At 42.6% G+C, this 18,633-nt stretch overlaps 1 protein-coding gene across 1 annotated transcript in view; it reads right to left on the bottom strand.

Moving 5' to 3' along the window:
* The window catches only part of FOXK1 (forkhead box K1), a 64,974-nt gene that overhangs the window by 32,490 nt on the left and 13,851 nt on the right, over nt 1-18,633 (bottom strand). The window contains exon 2 of the mRNA XM_090023167.1: nt 2,056-2,253. Coding sequence (XP_089879293.1) covers nt 2,056-2,253 — 198 coding nt within the window. The remainder of the gene's footprint in view (nt 1-2,055; nt 2,254-18,633) is intronic.

Genomic DNA, 18,633 nt, shown 5'->3' with positions numbered 1-18,633 from the left:
GGCTGGGACACTGTTTTGAGCAGGGTGTGCATTACTGCAGGTACAGTAACCCAGCCCCAGGGAAGGAGGGCAAGGGGGGTGGGGGGAAGTGCACCAGGCCACCTTCCAAAAAGGAAACTAGCCCAACCTAGGATCTCCCAACTACAACCATTTTCCACTGACCAATCAGGGAAGAGCAAGGCAAACACACACCAAATTAGGAAAGTCAATACTGGAGGGAGGGGGAGGAGGAGGAGGAGGAGAGCTGAGCTAATGAAAACAACCTCCCAGCACAGGAAGGGAATAGGAGCAAAGCGCTGAGCCTTGTCCCAGCCAACAGCATCTGGCCTCGGCCTAAGCGAGCGCAGAGCTCGGGGAGGCAGCTGTCCTGTGGTTCCCATTCGGGAGGCCTGGGATCTCTGCTCCAGCAGGACTACCCAGATCTTGCTCGTTTCCTAAAAACGCAAGAGACAGGATGTGAGAGGGGAGAGAAGGGGGCCACCAGCAGAAAAGGGATGTTTACAAACACGGCAGCCCCCACCCCCCACCACCAGCAGGAGGAACTCGAGAACGAAAGGGATTCGGCCAGCGAAACCTCAGGAAGTCTTTTGAGGTTTTTCAAGACGCTGTTGGATTTGCTTCTGCTAAGACAAACGGCTGTAATCATGCATCATCTTTAGTAAACACCCCCGTTTGGGACCAAGCAAGATTCAGCACTACTATTTCCACTTTTGTCTGATGCACAGAAACACTTGTGGAGTCAAATATCACTTGCAGACATATGCCAGAGCCAGAGATACAGCCGCTGCTAGTAACATAAACCACACTGTGCTGCCTGACACAGGATGACTGAATGGAAACTACCATATGTTGGCAAAGAAATCTTCGCCCTTCCCAGTAACTTGCTTAATCTAAAAGAGGAGGTTAAATATAAACTAAAAGTGCTCCCTGAACAGAGAGCTCAAACTACAACTATCACCAAATGCCCCCTGCCCCCTACCCTGCCCCTAGAATATCTACAACGAACATCCAGGCAATTTTGCAAAAGGGGGGGGGAACCCCACATAAGCAACAAGCTGCCAATCCCATGCCAAGTCAAATGCAATCTTCATTACAACACCCAAGATATTCTCAGCCACATGCATTTTATCATTACTAACTGAACCGGCACCAACACAAAAACCAGGACTCCGTTGTGCATTATCCCATTTTACAAATCGGTAAGTAAGCAGACAAAAAAAAGTATCAAGGCTATTGCATCACCTGATAGATTTTGGGCACTGTCTTTTGTCTTTATTTTTTGGGGCGATATATTCTATTATACTAGTAAATGTAATGTACTACATTATGTCCAATTAATAGAGCTTAGGATTATAAAATCCCATTTCATTACACTATAACCTTTGCTGAGAAACAAGGAGACACTACCATTTCATGAGAATTCTTGCATCTCCCAACCAGCCAATTTCTACCTGTACATTTTTAAAAATAACTTCAGGACAGGAATTACATATTAAAACACTCAGAACTCTGATGTCTACCCACGACCCCCTTTCTGATTTATATTCTACCCCGCCCCCCCACTCTATTTTGGCTCTAACTATGCACACCACTTTGGATCCAATAAAATAAACCAACGAAATATGACTGAGATAATGAAAATAAACTATACAATAATAAATAATGCAACACAGCACAAGCAAACCTAGCAGGGCCCTCTTGATGGAGTAGACCCTCAAGACTGGTTTCATTCTATGCCTATGTCTCAATGTTTTGTTCTACACGTTTATTCCTGGAGTGTTTTGGGATCTTAAACAAATCCCAAATCTTAAACATATCCTCCAGCCACACTGATTTTTTCTGTTCACTTCTAAGTGCTTTCCATGATCTGGAACATCAAATAAGCATTTAAAGTTATTTTCAATGGGACATTTCATACATCAAGTATACCAGGTAAAAGTCCAGGCCTGACCAGGTTCGGCACCAAGAGAATACGGATGGACTCTGGATAATATAGAAGGATGGGAGGGCAAGTAAGGTCCTCAGTCGCACCTCCCTGGATCGCCAGCATCTTACCTGATAGTGCCAGTAGGGGACGGCAGGGGGCTGACCAAACTCCGGAGATCCGGCTCCGGAATGTGGATCTTCAGAGGCGATATTTGAGGGTAAAGTGGCCGGAGTTGAGGGGATGAAGTTTGCTCTTTCACTTCCTCTTTATGGTATAAAGATGTGAACTGGATCTTTATGACTGTGCTAGGAAATCGGAAAGTACACCTGCAAGGGGACAGAGAAAGAGAGAGAAAGGGTCAGTGCCCTAAGCATATGCCAGCTGGATGAAACAAACACATACTTGCCGTGAAACATTAATTAATCTGCACAGCACTAATGAACTAACACTGCAAGACTCTACCTCTCTTTCCAGCGTCTTTCTTTCCATAACACTAGATTACTTGAATATTCATGAAGCCCTGCAGCATCCCTGGGAGGTAAATGTTATTAGACCCATTCTACATATAAATCAACAGAAGCTTGGAGAGGGTAAGTGACTTGCCTACAGCCATGCATTTGATCAAAGGCCAAGCAAAAACTAGAACCCCAAACAGCAAATTCCCAGGCTCCTGCTCTAACCACTAGGATTAGAATCCTTGCCATTTGTATTTTACAAGCTTCACTGCCAAATACTTCACAGAAGCCTTCCTCAGCAGGGTACAAGTTACTGAAAATACAGATCAAAGTCAACATACAACCACACAGAGCAGATACAAAGCAACAAGCCCTACAACCTTAATGTGTGGCCCAGACAGCAGTTCTTACATACCACACGTAAACAGTTCTTACGGATCATCCCACATGCCACAGCACACCAGGCAGATTAAACCACGAGACCTCACGACGCAATGCTAATCAGCTATCATTCATGCTTCCAATCAACAGAACGACTTATTCAGCTATATAGCCATTACCTAGGCTGTCCAAAGGGAGAGGGGAGAGAACCAGTTTTCTATATGTAGCACATATTTAGACACAATTCAGCCCCAGAAAAGCAAAGGAAGTTAGGAGGAACTGAACCCTCCAATGCTTTCTATACCCAAAAGAAAGGGTTTTGTTTTTTTTTTTGTTTTTTTTTTTTTTTTATGTACAGGCTCTGCCACATGCAAGTTACAGCAGTCAGTATGTCATCTATTCTATTCCCCCTTCCTGTATGTCCAATTAGGTAATAATGTGCAGTCAATACAAGCTTCTCATGGATCGCTGAGGGACTGTTTCTGCTGGGACCAGGCTCAGGGAGTGGCAAAGGCCAGCAAAGCAGTGCCCATGGCCTTGACTACAAAGAGAAAAATTACTCTTGCACCAAGGTGGTGTGCTTACTAACAAGAGCCTTGGTGTGGACTAGCCACAGGGTGTTGAACACCACAGGGCTCTAGGCAGCAACAAGAAAACCTGTGACTGACCTATGTTTGTACTTCTCCACTGATGAGGAAGAATGACTGGATGCCAGCACAATGGTGACAAAGATTTCCCTCGATATCGCCAAGCAGATGAAATCAGCTCCTTCCCCAGAGGGCTTGTTCAGGAATCAGGCATGACTAGCAGTCAGGCATGTGAAGCTCATCCTCCTCCCCATTTCATCTGTCAAGTGAGCTTGCTCAGCACTCAATGGCTTGAAAGCACAATGGTTTTGCTAAGTACTCCAAGTGGTTTGCATTGTATTCAATCCACTTCAGAAGCCCTGCCACCTGCACTTGTCAATACATTAAAGAGGAGAAAAATCAGCATTGGCAATACAGCCCAGCCATGTTTATCTAACCTTTCAAGACATGGTCCCCTGCAGATTTGCTGAGAGAGGACAATTCAACACCATAGACTGTTGTATCCCTGCAAGGTGTCTGCTGGTAATAAAACCCAGCAAAATCAACCCACAACAGAGCTGCTGAAACACCCAGGGTCCTAAGCTTTTGTACGCTGAGTTTGCTCACAGAAAGCAAGAGTATAACTCTACATCCAGCACCACAAAATAGGGGCAGTAAACACAGTGTTAAGCCTCCCCCCCGCCCCCGACTCCTTACTGAGGAAGAGCTGAGCTGTCTTTCACACAGTTGGGGAAGTCTGCATCATTACAAAGCCAGATGCCTAATGCATCTCATCACACAAGTCAAGGATGAAGAAATACATGTTAACTAAGGCTTTATTGCTTCCAAACTGCTGCTGATCTCAATAGGTTTAACTATACATGGTCTCATGGCATTACTGCAGCCCAGACTTCCTACTTCAGCCTCATCTGGAGCACATTCAGTGTTCCTGCACCTCCTAATGCATTCCAGGGGCACACTTTTCCTGCAGAAATGCCTTGGAGTGAGGAATTTGCTGACCCCAATTATATGATTTTTAGCCCCTCTTGATTCTTTGTGGGTGACCCTATGATCTTCTCCCTGCTGTGTTTTATTAGTGCTGTTTATGTTACCTACACAATACCCTTTCCTCTGAGACTGCCACAGTTTCAGGCTGCAAAACCCCAGGCTAGAAGTAAAGGAAACCTTTACAAAGTCTCTTGTCCTTTATGAAGTTATTAGTAAGCACGCAGAGGTAAATGCTGTATGCGTTACAGATCATGGCCTATTCCTCAACAACGTGGGTGAGTCTACATGTTTGTTTATGTGCTATAATTACAGTGCATTAAGTTTAGTACCTGTAATAACAAGTGCTAACTTTATGCGCCTTAAATCGGCACTACTGCGCAATAGTGCAGATGAACGCTTTTTCTGTGTGATGCTTAATGCTCGCTGGACTAATCATGCACATCAGTGCACGACCATGGCTTTTGCCAGCTCTGCTAACGTGCAGTAAAATTAGTTCAGTGGGAATTAAGCGTCTTGTGAAGACGCGCCCAGTGTGTGTAAAACAGGACCACTCAACATAGCTGGAGGTCAGGCTCAAGCAGAAGCATTCAGATTTAGTCAAGTAACTCACCCAGAATCTCAACCTAGAAGGGAGGGAATAGGGATGAATGGGCTGGACTGCCAGCAACAAGCAATCTGTTTGCTGTTGTGTATTCATTCTCAGAAAGCCAGACTCCCCTCTCTGCTGGAGCAGACCCCATAGGCTACACCCACTTCTGACACACATTTTCTTGCTAGCGTATTGATGAATGTTTCAGCAGGAAACTTGACTGCAAAAAAATTAGAGCGCTGGTTACGTATAAATGTATTTTACTTAGCACAAAGTCTACACTAACTTTTCACATAAACTTTCCATCACTTCAGCCCCAGTGGTGATGGGAATGATGCCAGCACTGACATGGACAGAGCTCCATATGGCTTCCAATACCTCACTACCTGGTTTAAACCTGGTTAAAGAATCCTGGTTGGTTTAATACTACAGGAATCCTATTTTAATTATATCCCTGCTACACACCTAAACATAGCTATGTTTTTCCTACTGTAGCCATAGCATATGGGACCAACACCGAACAGGAAGATTTCTTCACCTCTACCTCACCAGTCCAAAGAGGCTCAGATGGCTTGCCTCTGAGGACATGGCCTACCTGAACTAGGATAATGATAAGGCCTGATGCAGTGTTTCACAGCAGTATGCAAATTTGATTGGCATTATCAGCTTGTATCAATGAAAGAGCAGCTAGAGAAGAAGTCGTCTGTTAGAAATGTACATGTGTCACCATGAATTTTTCACCAGCAAAAGCTCTGTTTCTATTTAGGCAGTAAGTGAGCATACCTTCTTTGCCAGACTTTTCTAATGCTCTCCTAATTGACACTCCAACCCCACCTAAAATAAATCCACTGTAAGCTGACATCTAAGTTTAGGAAGCCCATAGAATGAGGGAACCAGAAAGAGAAGGCAGCCTATATCAATATGGAAAAATTAGGGTTCTGTAAAGGAAGAGATAATAGGGCAGACCACATAGCAATACAGCTTCAGAGCTTTATTTGCTTTAGTTAAAGGTTTTTAAAATTACTTTTTTAAAAAGGAGTTGTAATATGATTTGTGCTATATGGTCCAATACATGGTTATTACTACTCCCCCCCGCTTTTTTTTTTTTAAATGAAAATGTACAGCCACCTTGTGAAAATAAAACCGCACATAATAAAAGTGTGTTGATGAAGATGGAGATTCTCACAGCACCCCAAGACCAGCTCTTCTGGACACCTTTGAAATTCCCAGCTGATGTGTCACTATATGATCTGCAGAAACAACTGGTCTTGCAAAAGCACGGACACAATGTATAAGCCAAGGAAAAGTGATTGCTCACTGTCCACCACATGGCAGATCTCAGCTACAGCTCTGCTACTCAAGGCAGGATACAGAGGGATACAATCTACCATCACAGAAAGGCTTCTGGCATCAATAAACAAAGGAGACAAGCCGCTTTTTCTTAGATTTCCTAGCCGCTCCCCTCACCCTGACAACACAGCATACATGTGATTAGGCAACTTCATGTGGTGAACCAGTGATGGTGACCACAAGCATTTCATGTACGTAAGGTCTGAAAATAAAATGCTACAAAACACTAGACTTTACATAAACATTGCCCCCCTCCTTGAGCCAGACGGCAGAGAAAATGGTTACAAGGCAAAGAAGCCACTGAAAAGTTTCCCCACTGAGTAATTCTATGTAAAAATCAGAGGAATGTCCTCTCTTAAAGTGTCTGATATTCATACATGTGGAAGAAACTACTATGCATTAGCCAAATACCATCCTAACAAGAAAAAAAAGAATACTGTAGCCATTCGCTTCTTTGTAAAGAGATCACTGTGCGTTTCCCAATGACTTCTGTTAAGATCTGCTATACACCAGGAAAAAGAGATTTTAAAAAAGGACAAGAAATAATATTTGGAAGCACAGACCAAAATTATTCATGGTTTTTTGTTTCTAGATGTTCAACATAGGAAAAACCCAATAATGAAATAAACGCAACACAGACTTTGAAAGAGCTGACAAAGGAAAAAAAGAAGAGAAAGCACCCCATGTCTTATATTCTAACGAAAGGAAAATGAAAGTTTATTGTACACAGCAAAGACTAAAACTTGTGTTGTAGGTGCACTGCACATTACTCTCATCACTAGCTAGGAAGCATCTTTTACCTATCATCTCATCATGAAATATGCCCCACGCCCCACGTTTGACAATAATGAAAGCTCTGACACTATTGCCATCAGAGTATCACAGCAGCGCCGAGCTGCGGCAGGGAAGGGGCCACGTTTTATATGACGCACTTCTGGGGACACTCAAAAAGCCCAACTGCTCACAGCAGGTTGCTGTCGTACTTCCATGTATGGTGTGCCAGACAAATCTGTGGCATTATTAAATAAGTGTTTACCTTCATTAGATTTTTCCAGGTTCATAGCCCGTTATCTTGAGATACCCACTGCTGTGCTAGGAGGCTGATGTGGAGACTTCCTATACTGTAGGCTGATCCCTAGGGAAAATACCCACATCTGCATCCTGAGTCAAACATGCAGGGATTGTCTACAACATCCTCTACAAATATACGCAAGTGCTAGAGGTGCACCAATACATCAGTTGTATATCGGGTCAGCACTGATACCAAGAAAAGTTAAAATTATTGGCAATCAGCTTTTTTTGGATGATGTCACCAATAAGTGCCATGTTGGGGGGGGGGTGGGGAGGACAGATCGAGGCCCCCACAGTGAGGGAGGGAGTGGGGCAGGTGCTAGGACCCTGGGGCCAGGAGCTGGACAGAGCCACAGGCAGCTCATCCAGGTGGGGGAGGGGCGTGGCTTCCCACTGCTGCTCACACCCCTGAGGGAGGCATGGGGGGCATACACCCCATGGATTTGTAGCCAGGGCAAAGGCAGGCTGTCCACTGTAACACCACCCCCCTTAACCAACCCTCTCAGCACTGCCGCCCACCCTGCACAGCTAAGCCCAGCCCTGCCACTGGGAAGAGGCTGGTGCAGCCCCTGGTCCTGAGCAAGCAGCCTACCCTTGCCCTGCACATAAATCCGAGGGGGGTACATAATCCCCATGCTTCCCTCAGGGGTGTGCACAGCGGTGGGGAGCTGCCCCCACTCCCCTCCATGCCCCTTGGACAAGCCACCCACAGCTCTGCCCCGCTCCTGGCCCCCGGTCCTATTCACCACCCTGCCTGGGCAGTGCCTGCCCCTACCCCATTCCCTCCCTCACCACGGGGGCCTCGATCTTCTCCCCCTACGCCCCTTCCCCTGACAGACTTACCAGCTAGACACTGCTTTCCAAGCTTCCCAGCTGCATTCCTGTAAATTGGGTATCAAATCAGTACTGGCCAATATGGTTGGTTAATAATCGGCTATTGGTATTGGCCAAGAAAACCTTTATCGATGCACCCCTAGTAAGTGCCTCAAGGTAACTGGTAAACAATTAACTCAACATAAAAACTGAGGAGAATTTGGTCAATCTATGAGCATCATTTTTCCTATAAGTCAGACAATCTACTCCCTAAGGTAAAGGGACAATCTAAAAGGAGATGCCTCAGTCAATGGAAAGGAAAAACCGCTGGTAACACTGTACTAGTATCTGGCCCAACAAAGTTAGAAACGCTGCCCGGAGTATGGTGAACCATTTTTTATAACAAGTCAATATTTCAGTTCTACCTTCTTTGCTGAAGACTATGTTTAATAATACTTTGGATCATAAAGAAGCAGGCATGCTCAATGCAACATCTGATAACTAATATTTGTTGCTTTAAATCCATCTATGCTGCATGTGCAAAATAATTAGTCTGTCATGGATAAACACCATGTAAGCTTCAACTTGTAACACAAAGCAGTTTGTCTGATTCCAAAAAATGTCTAACAAAACATTTGTTTTTTTAACATTCCAGTAACATGAACAAGAGCCAAAACAAATTTTGTCTGACTTGGTAAAAATAAACTCTCTCAGCCTAAGACTAGGCTTGGAAAGTATCAGGCCTAAAAGGATTATTTCTATCAAAATTATGGCCAGCTAAAATAGGTGGAAAAAGGAGTTGTAGGAAAACCATCTCTCAACCTTAAGTAGCACTGTAAGCTGGACAATGTAATAAATATTAGCAGATAACTCCGAGAAAATATCTGACGATCTACATCTGAGGATCTATCCTATTAAGAAAATCCAAGATGAGGCAGAACTCAATCACCTATTTTATACTTTGATTTTACACAGATCCCTCCAGTGTTTTGGCTTCTCTCTTTTTTTGCCATTATACTCGCAAGTCATCCACTTAAATTGTTTATTTTCTGAGTGAAAAGCTGATCCATGGTAGAGGCAAACATTCAGGAAGAGGAGCCTAACAAGAATATTCTGCATATTTTAAGTCCGTTAGATAAGTTCGTTTAATGAGATAAGTGTATGCCTATTACCCTGAACTATTTACTCTGCATGTCCCCGTCATGCATGCGATTAGAGTGGAGGACACAGATAGCATCATCCTCTATTTTGATGGTATATTTTGGGTACTGCCACAATTTAAACAAACACTCAGTGGCAAAGCTCCAAGACTTTCACCACTCATTTCACTCTCACTCATCATCCTAACTCAATGATCAGATTTAAACAGAGGGCCTGCTGAAACTTTCATTAAGGAGCTACTTCCGCTCCATCATAATTAGTACCATTTGAAAGAACCTGACCAGAAAATAAGTTTATTGTTTCTAAGGTGAGAATCTGTTTATGAAGTTGCATCTGGGTAACAATGTTCAAACCCAGAATCTGCTGCCCTCCCCATGGTGGCACAGGAAGAGCAGTGTACAGCAAAGAGAGCAGTCCTATCTGGAGATCCTTCATCTGTCCTCATGCAAAATATGAAATAAATTGGCTCATTCTGGAAAGCAAAGGCAAGCCCATGGGAAGAGCACACAAAATGTAAACATCCCAAGCAGGTTTTCTATCCCTAGGACTAAATGGGGAGTCATTTTCATGTACTAGCCCATCTTAAATGGTAACTGGCGGGCCAGGACTGCAAATGTGCAGACAGATAAATGAATCTGGAAAACGTAGTGACCACCTAACCTGGCACTTCCAAGCACTGATGCAGCCAGAGCTAGAAAAGGATTCTATGCACCAAAAACTCACAATGCCAGACAATACAGCACCATAAACAACTCCCAGACCCCACTGAAACCACCTTTTTTTGACAAGGAACAGCAGCAAATGCGACACCCGCAACTTTTAGTCAACATAACCTATGAAAAATCAGGATTTGAACTTGCAGAGATTGCCAGTATATAAAGGAGTGTAGTGAACTCCATAACTGCTATGCTAGTAAAAAAAAAAAAAAGCCAGTGCTATAAAAACTATAAATAAACTTCTCTGGAATCTGAATCTAGATGAAGCAAGAGAGGCAAAGAGCCTAGACAGCTCTTACAGTGAAGGTGATTTTATAAACCACTTGATTTTGTGCATTTCCTATCAAACCTCTTTACATGATATAAGTTGTTGTACTGAACATCCATCCCAACCACAGGAAGAAAGATTTACCCTGGACAACTGACCAAAATCTGGCACTATACATTTCTCTTCCTGTGGTGCCTTTCACTAGCAAAGGCTCCAGCAAAATATGATGCTTCTATTTTCTTACCAAGACCGAGACTCAAGTAACAGCTTGACTATGCCAGCTGCCATGTGCCGTCCCAGAACCAGTGGCCTTCTGTTACCTAGAATGCCTCCTAGGAGGTGGCTGAACATTCCTCATTGCCATCAGTGGACTGGGTAAAAAGAATTTCATGATCAGCTTATAGCTGTTCATCTTTCCCCACGGTAACAAAGAATAACCTCACAGGGGAAGGAAGATGGGAAGATTTCCAGCCACTCTCATCCTGGGCTCAAAAGAAGGGTAACCATGGCCGGTGTTAGACTTGGATGTCCGATCAGATGACCTAGCAGTTCACAATGGCTTAAACTCTCATTCATTTTTTCACAGAACCCAGCACTAAAATCACTCCCAATCCTAGGCTGAGCAGTGTTTCATGCCTCAAACGTTCCTTCTTCCCCTTTCACATGCACACACAACAAAACTCAACTCATTCATTGTGGGAAAAAGACCAGGTAATCACTTCTGTTGCTGAGAAGCATTGGAACACCTGAAATATCAAAAGTTCTCGAAACAGAAAGAAGACGAGATAACTCACTGCTTTTTTTTAAGTTAACTAATTATTTCAAACTTCATCTCACTCACAAAAGAGCTAGGAAAGTAAAAACGGTTTCTGCATTCCAACAAGTATTCCCCAGCTGTCCTGTACCCATACTTATGCTACCATACCAATGGGCAGGTCATGCTTGTAAGGCACATAAGTGGGTTTCTGCAGCCTCAACTAGGACATGCAGCCCCTACAAGCTGCAACACAAGCGGTTTCAATGCGCTCCAATTTCCAAAGCTAGCTCGCTGAGAATTTCCGAGGGAAGGATGGCTGTAGACTGAAGAAAGCAAATAAAGAACTAACATTTCTTATGTTCATGCACACAGTCTTTCAGAAGCATTTCTCAGTGCAGTGTATAGATGGAATAGCACATATGGTAAAGGTTGTTTTTGTTTTTAAATGAGAGCGCACCATAAGTTGCCTTTGGATAAGCCTAGCATTGCATATTATTGTGCGTCAGCGGGATCTCCAACACACAGGCAGGATTTCAAATAGGCAGAGAGAGTACATGCATGCAAGTGTGTCTATTTGAAACAGATAATACCTGCACCGTCAGGCTGAAACTGAAGTTATGCATAAAAATGTATTCCAAGATAATCAAGTAAGTTGGCTTTAATGAACATTTCCTGTGGAGCTCTGATATAGAGTACACTACTGCTTAATATGCTATTTTAAAAAACCCCGCAAAGGTTTCTTTAAGTAGATATTCAAGTAAGACTGTATTTAGATGTTTATGTCTGGGATAGTAGGTCCAGATTATTCTGTAGCTGATCATTAGGTGGACAGCCCCCCGCAGCTCCCCCACTTCTTTTTCCTGGCTTATTCAGCAGTGTCCCAGATTCATGGGTGACACCACAGACTAACATATTAATGGAAAGCAATAACCAAAACACCAGACATCACAAAAAGAATCAGCAATTGAATGAGGACAAGATACAGATAAGGAAAATGAGCAAAGCATCCATGTAGCCACTATCTTGGTAGTCTGCAAGGCTAGGGAAAGAAATGCTAGAAGACAACATAAGAGTAAAATATTATTTTGGCAGTATATATTCTTTAAAAGCTTGCAAGGGCATGATAAGAACCCTCTGAAGTTTCAAAAAAGAGAGAAACAGAGAAAGCAGCTTCCAAGAGAACCTTTATTTGTATTAAAATCATGCCGTACAATTAAAAAATATATATCAGGTATTCCATTGCTCTTGCAAATATCCTCTTCCTGGATTCTCTTGTCTATCTGGCAGAAAATGTTAATTGGTATCACATACACCAAGCTAGTACATGCTACAGAAAACAAAATACAAAGGGCAAGATTGCTGCTGCAAAACAAAAATGCTGGTCAAGTAAATGTGTCAAATAAGGTTTCAGACTATTAGTTTCTCTTTACTAAACTTTCTTAGCTGAAATCAAGTGTTGTGCCTAATTCCTCATGCACATACCTTCCGATGGTTTTTACAGTGCTGTACTGATTTTACCCTTCTGAGAACACCAGGGGTTTGTACAGTTTCTTTCTCCACTCTGAACTTTTACTTTATTACTATTCTTCCCCTTTACTGTGTTATACTATTCAAAACTGAGAAGACCAATAAGCCAGTGGTTGTTACCCTTTCTAACACAGGTCGTGGAAATACGGAATTCCTCCAAAGTATCTAAACCACTTGCACAAAAGGGCAGGCGACAAATCCACAGAATCTATTACAGAACAGAATCCTTGGGTCCAAAACAGACTGAACTGAGCCATCTTGAAGGCTGGTTCCAGAGGAAAAGTCCTGAGTCCTAGTAATATTGCTGTACAGAACAGGTTTCAAGTAGCAAAAATACAGCAATGTTACTAGGACTCGGGACTTTTCCTCTGGAACTAGCCTTCAAGATGGCTCAGTTCAGTCTGTTTTGGACCCAAGGATTCTGTTCTGTAACAGAGAGGAATACTAGGATCTCTGCTCTAGCTCAGTACTTGAAAACCTACCAAACAGCCTCCAAAAAACACTATTTGCCAACCAAGAGCGCCCACAGACCAGAAGTGTCTGCAGCTCTGAGAATGTGCTGTTTTCTGCTGCCTTTCTAATAGAAGTAACTGCAAATCATTTGATCAGCAGTGTACCTTTATTTCTCAGTCTACAAGCAGTTGAAGGGTGTACTCCAGATATCAGAAGCCTCACTTTATTTATTTACAAACTTAATGGGACGTTTGAAATTCTAGATCCAATTAGGACCAAATTCACTTATGGATTAAATACACAATGAGATGCTACAAGGAGGGAAAGCGTAAACACACGACTGAAATTAATACCGCCACACAGCATGACACAGGTTTCCACATGGAATGAAACAACGAAAGATGATCTTGGTAACCAATTCTCAGCCTAATCACAGACCTTGAAGAACTGCATTAGGAGACTCTTAAGATTAAAAGCCACTGAGACAGATCCTTTGTACTTTGCCCGATGACTCAGTTCAAGACCGTTATGGACACCACCCTTTAAAACATGCATGTCAATGTGACTTGCCAGTTACTTCGTACCGTTCCATTAGCAACAGAGGGAAACAAAGAGCGAGTGCTATAATTGTACTTCACCACGTTTCATATTTCAAAACAGTGGAGTCAGTTTCAAAATATTCCATTCATTCTAAACCAAAAGCGCTGAGCACAGGCACTCATCACTGTCAGAAGACAGGCTTCTTTTCTCTTGTTCAATTTTCCAAGCCCACTGCTCCTTTAAGGAGGTACAAGCATTCAGGTCCAGCAGGATGAACAGATTGTTGTGCGAGAGGAAGCCAGTCACAAACAGCAGAAGATCGAATGCAACTAAATTGATAATGCAATGTCCTACATGGAGAAGCCTAAAATCTCTCTTACATTAGGCAAAAAAACTGGACATAATTCAACATCACTGCAGCTCCACTGATGATGTATCAGTGGCAGCTGTAGTATATTCAAGGCATTTTACCTCTGACAGTAATATACAGGCTCTGATTTTTCCAGCATGGTTACAGATGTGGAAGCTTGCACTGCAGACTCCCATTCTGTACTTTTAGCCCCGATTCTGTCCTTTTCCACAAATGAACTTTATGCTCCATGCATTCAATGTTTGTGGACATGTACAATCTACAGTGTACCTCCTACCCTAGGATACCCATCTTTCCCCAAAACAGACGCTTCGGGACATCATCTGCAATAGAAGGAAAAGAAAGAGCTGCGTGACAAGAGTAAACAAGCCATATCTTATTCCAACAGCACTCTACTGATCAGAGTTAAACGTTTCAAAAAACACCTTCTCTTACACCTGAAGGTGTGAGGGAGCAGAGAAGGGAAAGGTTTCAGATGATCAAATTTTCAGTGACAGGATCAACTGCTTATACATGGAGAATACCTAGAGAGACTCCGAGTTTAATATTAATCATTAAGCTGCCGTTTCTTCTGAAGTTCAACAGTTGGGAGCCTGATTCCAAAATTTGCAATGCTGTGTTCAAAACCATGTTAACTCTAGTTATATTTTCTTTTCAAAAAGAACCGATAACACAGAATGACCAAAACATGTGACCTAGCATTGCCTGCAATGCATTACATCAACATGTGTTTACTGGCAACGTATTAAATATTAAGGTCAGAGGGAATCCAGTGAAGACAAAAGTGATCTTTTGTTGTCTAAGACAAAGACAAAGATCATGTGTTGATGTGTGAATATGATGAATTGCTGATTTTCACTGGGATTCGGTTATCTGGATACCTAGGTCTTCATTCCACTTCAGAGTTAAATGGTCTGTATCAGGTCAGTCATGTGACATGATATATTCACAGTGTTCGACAGAATGAGGAAGCGAAACAGATTTCAAGGCAAAAAAATACTATATCCGGAAAAAAAATACTTCACAATATCCCTTCAGTCTCAGGTCCAAACTGATTTTCTACTGCTTGATGCAACTGCAAATATTGCCATTCAACTGTTTTCAGAAGGTTGAATTCATCACACAACTCAGAAATAGATTTAATATGATTTCCTACTGGAAGCTGTTCTACATGTACAATACCCTACCCACCTACTTTCACCATATCCGTTTGTAAGCCAGTACTGACTTTCATTGGCAAGTCCATCTGGCAAATAAAAAACATATAATATGAAGCATGATTTTGTTTCTGAATCTTTTACAGTCATCACATTTTTAACAAAATTAGTATTTGATTTGTTAGCTTCCTGCTAATACAAAAATTTAATTCAGTGAAAAGTGATAAAAACCATCCTGAAAATAATCAATATAATTGACTGGAATGAATAAAAACAAAACAGATCCCTCCTAAACCACCAAGGTCTCTCACACAGCTAGTCTGCATCTCATCCAGTTGCTTAGGGCTGGAGACAGTAATTCCTCATGGATTCTTTTTTATTTCCTTAATTTAAATTGCCTTAAAAAGAAAAAAAAAAAGTTCCAGTCCTTTCCTTTAGAACGTCCTTGCCTTTCTGTAAAGCTCCATTTTAAAGACACATCTACCAACAATGCCCCCCCCGACCTCCGTCATTCACAAAGGGACCACCTATTAAAACCCAGCAGCTATAAACATATTCGAGATCCCTGCTATCAGTCTCCCCAGTCCCACACACCCCGAGGAAAGCACACAATTGTCATGAAGGTTGGTTGACAAGGCTGTTTTAGACCTTGTTGAAGCAAGTCCCAAAGCTGAGCTCCTCATTATAAATGCAAGACTCCAGCTTTGGATGTATAGCATAGCTGGGGGGGGGGGGGCGGTGATCAAGCATTTAGCAGTGATTAGCTCCCTCCCACCATATTTTTCAAATAAAATCTGGTTTGATGCTCTCCAGCTGTCTCACAGACATGCATTCGATTTCAACAGCATTATTACTCGAGTCAGCTAGAGACAAACCGAGTTGAGCGACAACCAGCCAGCCAAGCACTCCTTCCCTCCCAACCCTCCTGTGTGTCAATAAATCTTAACCTGGCTGTTTGAGCAATGTTTAATCATAAACGGATTTGAACATGCTCAGGAATACAAACATGGTGAATGAATATCACTCACTGCAGGGAGAAGAGAAGCTAAAAACCTCTTTCCAAGAGGTGTTGGCACCCGCTACACAACTGGGCATGTGTCCTATACAACAAGCAGAGTAAGGAAGTAGGAAATTCTTGGAGGCGGGGACCAGCCAGTGGCATTTAAAAAAAACCGTCATAAAGAAAAATGGGAGTTTTCACGACTACAGCCAAAGACAGGATATTCAGGGGGCAGAAACACATTAACTGCATCAGCTATTCAATAGGCTCAATACCTTTTCCCCCCCTTTTTTTAAAAGAACATATTCTAAATTGTTTAGAACATCCACCCAGGAGCAGGGGAATAAGCTATCCCCAATGATGTCGTCCCGCTGCCATCTGGCATCCAGTGATGTTGATCTGTTCTGTGTTGCTAATCAAACCAGAATTAATCCATCTCTTTCTGCTTACTTTCTGCACCAGAATCAATGAAATCAACACAGCAATAGGAACAATGATGGCTGGTTACTCATTACAGGGGAGCTCACCTTGCATAACTGCTGAAAGTGTATTTGGAAGCTAGAGGACTATTCACAGGGTTTTAACTATATTTATTACCTTACAGGGCCCTCGCACTGCAATACACTGGGCAACAGAATAATGAGTCTCTAGGAACTGGATCTGAATACAACTCAGGTCAGCATTACATGAGAGGTATTCAGTAATGACAGCACTCAACAACTTACATAGGATGAACTGGCAGTCTCAGCCCTGCTAAATCAGAATTCACCTTGGAAGAAAAAACATCTAATTGGCACTTTTTCTGATAGTTTCTCAGCAATGAGCACAGACAGACTGGCGGTCTTTGCAGACTGATCTGTCCTCTCATCCCCAAACACAAACCAGACTAGGGCAGAAACATAGCAGGACCAAGTAGGCAAGCTCTGGGGACATACAAAACCTCTCTCTGTAAATGCTGTCAACCCAGCAGCTTTGACAAAAAAAGAAAAAAAATGTTTTTCTTCAGTGGTCTGTTTAAAAAATGAGTACTTTCAGAAATATCACATTTCTGACTAAAACTACCCCGGTACCAGCCTTTGGAATAAATGAAACTCGAAATACAAAAACCAACTAGCTGGCATTATAGGGCAAAACAGAAGGTCAGCACAGGCAGCGTCAGTGACAGCTGAAAAGGAATCAAAGAGCTGCACTTATTTTGCCACTCCACAAAAAACAAAATTTCACGTCGAGAATGGGACATTTGAATTACGACCCTCTGACAGAGAAAAGGCAGCTCGATAGTTTAGTGACTCCCAATCTGTGGTCCAAAAAAAATCAAAATGTATTCCCCCTTACAACCTCCCCATATTTTTACGCTAACACCTGCAACAGTACACAGCACAAACCTAAGACATCTCCTCCAATCTGTCTTCCAGTATCTCTTGGCCACCTGAAATGTAGTCACCTACCCCAGGCACTGAGTCCAAGCATGTCCTCTGTAAGCAAACCAGAGCAAGGTTGCTATTAAGTCTCCTGAAGAGACAGCCCTGTGACCCTGCTTTCTGTATGATTTGCTAAATTGTTAACATGCAAGTTTCCATTATGAAAAGCTCTGGCTTGCAAGTCATCTGAAGGGCTCAACCTAAGCCCACAAAAGTTCTGCTGGCATAAACTAGTGATCAACCCAAGTTTACCAGCAGATTTCCTCTTCAGTCTGTAATCTGTTATGTATTTTCTTCCTACATGTTTTGGCAGGGGGGGAGTGAAGAGGGACTCTCCATGTCAATTTTTTCTATAAAATATTCTGAAACCACGAGACTAGCCCAGTTTCAAATCTGTTAGAACAGGTACTCAGCAGGGCACGACCATCAGCTTCTCTCTCACTTCTCCCCTGGCTCTGGGGAAGTTTATTTCCAGAGCCACTCATCTGGCTTTAAAAGCCCTGGCTGGTCATGTCTCTTGGGCCGAATCAGAAGTCACAATATGAATTTCCCTCTTGCTGGCTTTAGTAGAAATGCCCCACCCACTATCATGATCCCCCCCCCACCATCAGCAACTACCATCAACACCCACCTCACTACTAAAAAAAGGGCCCTTGCTGTGTCCTCCCCCTAGGGAACTTCCCCATGACAACTTCTACAAGGCAGTTAAGTTTTCAATAAAAAATTCTCCAGTGCACTAAAAAAACCATGTAAAATGTACTGACAGCATAAAAATAAACTGAAGGTAGAAATTACACTCCCTGAGAAAAGCTGGCTGTTTACTCCATGCTTAACTCAAGCCCATTTTTTAAAAATGATCTTAAATTGCTAAGGGATCTCCAGTCTCCCATAGACTCTAGTCCTTTCTTTTTACCAAAGAAAACTGCTCAAACATGTCAAACAGAATCTGAAGTATTCAATGTATTTTACCACTAACTTTTCCTGAAAAATGTCTTCTCGTTACTCCAAAATCCCAATCTTCAGGTTTTCTTCTTCTCTAGAGGAGGAGGAATTATCCATGTGAAGAGACCAGTTCATGAAATAGCTTAATAACAATCTCTGAG

The sequence above is a fragment of the Crocodylus siamensis genome, chromosome 12 (genome assembly GCF_052110815.1).
Source record: "Crocodylus siamensis isolate JL-2025a chromosome 12, ASM5211081v1, whole genome shotgun sequence".
NCBI lineage: Eukaryota > Metazoa > Chordata > Crocodylia > Crocodylidae > Crocodylus > Crocodylus siamensis.
Note: the sequence above shows the minus strand (reverse complement) of the source record. Positions and strands in the feature narration are given on the sequence as shown.